Source organism: Mesitornis unicolor, unplaced genomic scaffold (genome assembly GCF_000695765.1).
Source record: "Mesitornis unicolor isolate BGI_N332 unplaced genomic scaffold, ASM69576v1 scaffold4661, whole genome shotgun sequence".
Classification (NCBI taxonomy): domain Eukaryota; kingdom Metazoa; phylum Chordata; class Aves; order Mesitornithiformes; family Mesitornithidae; genus Mesitornis; species Mesitornis unicolor.
This window is the reverse complement of record NW_010161585.1, coordinates 29,391-35,425: the sequence shown is the minus strand read 5'-3', so window position 1 is coordinate 35,425 and position 6,035 is coordinate 29,391. Positions and strand designations below refer to the sequence as shown.

At 34.4% G+C, this 6,035-nt stretch overlaps 1 protein-coding gene across 1 annotated transcript in view; it reads left to right on the top strand.

Moving 5' to 3' along the window:
- The window catches only part of KIAA1377 (KIAA1377 ortholog), a gene marked incomplete at both ends in the record, with an annotated part of 26,216 nt that overhangs the window by 10,444 nt on the left and 9,737 nt on the right, over positions 1 to 6,035 (top strand). The window contains 1 exon segment of the mRNA XM_010193357.1: positions 5,743 to 6,035. This exon segment is cut by the window's right edge and continues 16 nt beyond it. Within this exon segment, the coding sequence (XP_010191659.1) occupies positions 5,743 to 6,035 (293 nt within the window).

Sequence of the window (6,035 nt, the reverse complement as noted above, 5' to 3'; positions counted from 1 at the left end):
GCGTCTTGCCTCAATCCAAATGTAGGATTGAAGCTGAAACAGCATTTTCAGTACAAAAGAGTCTGTTTCACAGGTAAATTAATACATCAATAAGACATTTCTTGTGGATAAGTTAGAATTGTTATTCAAACAGCATAGTTCACAAACCACAGAAACGGGGAAATTGAGAACTGTCATCTAATATATACCTGCTCCTCCTTTACATGAATATGCTTCTTCATAAGAATGGCCATGCTTATTACTTCATTTTTTATTATACATTCAAATATATATATATATCTTTTATATATGTATCAATTAAATAGTTATATATAGCTATGCACTAATTTATTTCTACCATCATACTTCATAGCTATTTTTAAGTGATTTGTTTTACTGGAACAGAATAAATTATTCATAAATGTAGTTAAAGGAGAGGAACAGAGGGAAAAATAGCAGTATCTTATCTTTAGTTTACTGCAGTTATGGTAATAAAAAAATTTTGGCTTGCAGGAAGGGAGTGGAAGATACAGAAGTTTGTGCATACTGGTCTGCCAGAGTGCTAAAATATTTTATGATAAATTGGTATTGTCAGAGATAGTATCTACTAATGTCTCAAGGGGATGCTTCTCATCAAGATTAAAGTATCAGTGTCCAGAGTAATTCTACCCCATGAAGATGGCAGAGCTGGTTTTTTGTGGGTTTTTTTCTGTATTTTTTTAAAAAGAGAGAAACCTTTTTTTGTGATGTGAAAAGCAAAACAGAATTTAACTTTTTTTTTTCCAGCATTCTACATCTGTCCTAGCAGGCTTATGGTGGCCTGAGTACACAGAAACTTTGTTACTTTTTTGAATTTTACTTATTATAAATCCCCAGCAGCACTTCTGTGGGATTTAGTAGCTTGAGATTTGCTGTGTGGTTTATGCCCAGTACTGGCATATCTCCTTGAGGGAGTACAGCTCACCAACTGGGAAATAAAGCATTAAACCAGATGCCCAGAATTCAGAGGACAGGAATAACAGAGAATAACTGGGACCTAGGAGACTGAAAGATCTTGACAACCAACTTAAAGAATTATGCTGTTTCAAACAGTGTCAAGAAAAAAAAGTCAGCCTTTACTTTCAGTAGGCTGTGTAGGGGGAGATAGATGCTGAAATCTTTTACATGTTCTTATAAATCATGTCTGTAAAGTTCTTAAGAGGAATGTATGTTTTGAAAAATATCTGATAGAAAAAATAGAATCTGTAAAACAGATAATGTAACAGTCACTAAATATTTTTCAAGAGAAGTGATTATATTAATGAAGGATGCAATGAATGCTGGCAATTACATGAGACTGTTTCATTAAATAAACTTATTTCTGAAGAGGCATAAATATATATTATTAGAAACACTCTTAGACATATGGCTTAACTTTTAGGTTGCCCTCTGTGGAGTCAGGCTTTGGACTCAGTGATCCTTGTGGGTCCCTTCCAACTCAGGGGATTCTGTGATTCTAAAAGTATTTCTGTATCTGACCTTTAGGACTTCCTAATATAAATCCACCTTCTGCCTTGGTTGCTGCTGTGCAGTGCACAAGATAGAGTGTTAAAACATGTTAAAACTGTTCCATCTTCACAATGTGTTTACATTGCTAAAAGAAAAAGTAATGCTTTTTATAAACTGCAAAAATGTATACTAATTTTTAGCAAACCGGAGAGACCTATTATGATAGTCCCTCAGCTGAACTAGGGATCATTTTTAAAATTACTTTCACACACTATATACTTGCGGGTCTTTTAGGAGGTGTGTGCTAGTCAAATAGTATTAATAATGTTTTTCTGATGCTACAGCTCCAGTTCATTCAAATCTGTCAACCCTAATGCTTTGCTTTATTTGCGTATTTGTGAATAAGAATAAACCAGGAAGACTTAGAAGATGGAGAAACACTTTCCTCCACCAATTATTCTCGTCTTTCCCCATAAATCAGACATTGTTGGAAAGCTTATCTGAAAAGGGTAATTTCAGGCTTTCCGTCTCATCATTAAGATCTTCAACAGCAGTGAGACAAGAGTATTATTTCTGTGCTTTAAAATGGAAAAAAAATCTCTGAGAATTGTTTCCTTCTAATTTCTGTCTCTTAAGTATTGTCTAGAATTTGTTTCATCTACGAAATATTTTCTAAAACATTTCTTCTACAACTTGCAAATTCCAAAGAAGTTAAAATAGATACATTTTAGCTGATCTCCATTCTCCTTTTTTTGAGATAACCAAAATGACATTGAATATAACAGATTGTAAATAACTATGAATTTGCTTATTAAATTATGTCATTGCATTTTATATATAACATTAAAATGGTTATTAGTTAAGCAGTTAAGGACTTCAAGAATTAATATTGCATATGCATTTCAAATTTTTCTCCATGTATTTTGCCCTATGGTGGCTTTCAGTTATGCAGTCCTATACAATTTTTACATGACCCCATCGCTTAAATTTGCAGGTAGATGGTGCCTGCTCAAAATAAATTTATTAATGGATTAGAAACAAAAAAGGGACTAATGCACTGTGGCCCTTAATGCCTCAACATTTAATCATTTAATAATTCTAACGATATTTTAAAACTAGCATTATGAATTCCACTTCTGAAGCAGAATGACTAGGTTCATTTATGAGAGAGTTAGGCGCCTAGAGTAGTGATCCTGAAAAGCAGCACTCTAGCCACTGAGATGCTAAATTAATTAATAGAAAGCAACAGAGAGCAACGTTCAGCTGAAAACATTTCCTACACAGTTATATATATTTACTTCAGGACTTCATTAAAACTGGAAGTCAGGACTTGAAACCTTGTTCAGATCACTTTTCTTTAAAAATCCTTCAGTACAGCTTACTGAAGTGCCAAGTGCTTACAAAATTGGAAGCTTAAGTTCTTTTTATCCCAAGGAGTTTGAACCTGTGTTTCTAGCACTCTGTGATGATTTCCCAAACAGGCAAATCAGATTCATAGATAGTAAAGAAATTTTTCCTAATATCCAATCTAACTCTCCCCTCATGCAACTTGAGGCCATTTCCTCTTGTCCTATCAGTTGGTAAACCCAAAACCAGTAAAGGTGTTTAGGTATCTTACTGGCTTTGAGAGGTAGCTCTGTACCTGTATGAACATTGGTGTCTTTTACTTCACGAGTGTATACACACATACAATGCACAAAGAATTCCTGTAAATAAACCAGTCAAAATTATCAAAAATAGCAAGTAATGTAAGAGGTGAGGGGCCTGAGTTTTCAGAGCAGGTAGCATTTTTCCAGCATTTATATTCACAGATTAAAGCAAATTAAATCATTGGGATTTCCATGGGTTTGGTTTTTTTCCTGTAGCTATTGATGGCTTAAAAAAAAAATAATTGTTGAATGCTCTTTGAGGTCTGCAGAAGCAGTTCTGGTAATGTATTTTTACAAGAAAACATCACCTTCATTTTCATTACAGAGTAGGCTAGAAAGGGAGATAAAACACTTAAGTATTTTAATGAGAATGATAAGCATCTTTTGTGTGTGAAATGATGAAATTGTATGATGCAACAAAATAAATGTAAATTAACTGAATTTGAATGAAGTAAGTCAAAGTGAATATGTGTTTAAATGATGAATCCTTTTTTATTCTTTAGTTCCTGATTTATTTCTGGAGGTTGCCTCAACTGAGATTTCATGTTCCCATGACGTTTTGTTTTACAAGGAGACTAAAATTATATATAATGCAGGATCAAGTCTATTTTCAACCTCTGGAGCACTACTGAGTATAATTTTTTTAATCTTGATTTCTAAAAGTTGCAACTTTTCTTGCACCCTCTAGTTTTACCGGTTTAAACTAACCTGCTATGGGAACAGGTTTTTTTAAAATCAATCCTTACAAAATTTTCCTGTTTAACGTAGTCATTTTTGAAATATGTTCAGCTACGTAGGTGCAGTTTCCAAATTAGACAAGAAGTAAGCCTGAAACCTGTAATTTATTTTTACTGGTTTTTTCCCATCTGAAAATTTCAGTTAGTTCTTAAATTTGGCCTGGTAGAGAAAACTCTGAGTATGTGCCTTTTCCTTGTTTAGTGAAGTTCAAGCAGAGGTTAACAATATAATTTAGCTAAACATAAAGGTTAATAAATAAATAACAAAGTGTTATTTATACTTTTCTATTAGAAAGACTCTGGTTTGTATAGCTTTAGTTTGAAAATGTTCCCTAAAGGGATCTTTCCGTATGCTTGGTTCCTTGTTCTTCTATTTATTTTCTTTATCTCAGAATATAATGGAAGACTGCACCAATATCTGAACATTTAGTGCAAGATAAGATTTAACTCAATCATAAAAAGTCTTTCAGAACTCACTAACTTTATATTCTGCAATTTAAAATATTTGTATGGTTATATACTATGCAATATTATGGTGTAACAATTTTATTAGAATAAAAAAAGGTTTTACTACAAAAATATGTTCTATGTACACTAACTAATTTTATGCATTCTCTGGTAAGTTTTCAAAATGTAAATGCTATTGTAATTGCCAAAGGATATATAATCACTTATAGAATCATAGAATCATAGAGTGGTTCAGGTTGGAAGGGATCTTAAAGCTCACCCGGTCCAACCCCTGCCATGGGCAGGGACACCCCCCACCAGACCAGGTTGTCCAAAGCCCTGTCCAGCCTGGCCTTGAACACTTCCAGGGAGGGGGCATTTTACCACTTGAAACATTTTCTGTTTAAAGTCACTAATGAAAAAAAAAATCTTCGTTGCATGAAATTGGATATGTAATGCAGCTTCTCTTTGTTTTTCACCCCAATTTTTCCCAACATATGGTTTAAAATCACTTAGCTGCTCAGTTGTGTGGAAGTGAACTTGGCAGAGAGAGAGTGTACAGGATCATGAAAATAGATAATGTGCTTGTTTTCCTCTATGTTTACGTGTATTTTGAAATCTTGTACTTGAAAAGGTATGTATTTTCAACCATGTCAGGCATCCCAGTGTTTGGATGGAGGAGTAATGGTGAAGAACATGTTTGTATAGTACATACATAAAGTTGTCCCAAGGTAGATTTAGGTGGTGCCGGTTGCTCATCCATCACTGCATTAAAGTTACACGAAGAAGTTGGGGAGTGGATGGGACTCCCATATGCCCTTAGACCTGCTCTGTCCTCATGAATCGGATGATATTTCCTCTTTTCGAAAGGTGAGACGAAGATGTTTCACTGGGGGAGGGGAGTGTTAATCACTGTGATTGGGATAGCAGAGGGATGTTTGCTGTGTTTGCCATGATAAGGTTTAAATCCTCATCACTTGTGGCAGTTTGTAGGAAAATAAACACATTCAGTCTAGTATTATGGAAAAAATCCAGTTTGGGGCAAATTCACCATCAAATCTGCATTTTTTGTGGATTCTCTTTCATTTTGTAAAATCCCTTCCATGTCAGAGTGCAGAAACCATCCTGTGCCACAGGGCAATCTGGAAACAGTAGAGTTGCTTAGACAGCTCTTGTTTCTTTTTTGGTATTGTAGCATTGATATAAAATTTAGGATTAAATGTGTTGCAGCTCTTTCCTCTGAATTTCATGCCCAAACCACATCATTTTATTTTGCAATTGAACACAGATAAATTTTGACTTATGGTGCTATGACCCCAAGTCGTAAAAACACAAGGCTCAATAATGATTGTATTTTAGCTTAAGCTCTTATTGAGGAAAACGTAGTATCAGCAAAAAAAGCATTTCTGATAAATGTAACAACAGTTATGCCTGTATTTCAGAATTTTCATCAAGAAGTCGAGAAAACAGACAATTCAGAAAGCTTGTCAAGCCCTGACAGTCTTGAGGCTGGAGAACAAAATGGAAATTACGCAACACTGAGTGAATCATCTTTGACTACACAGTGTGACTGTGCCCTGTACAATCCAGAAAAATCACAGGCCAGGAATAACGGTTTGCTTCATACAGCTCAAAGTACTTCTTCTAAAAATATGCATCTAAATAATTGTCTAAGGAACGTAGATTTGCAAAACAAACACAACTTACCTATTCATGATCTCTTAGCTAAACGTAA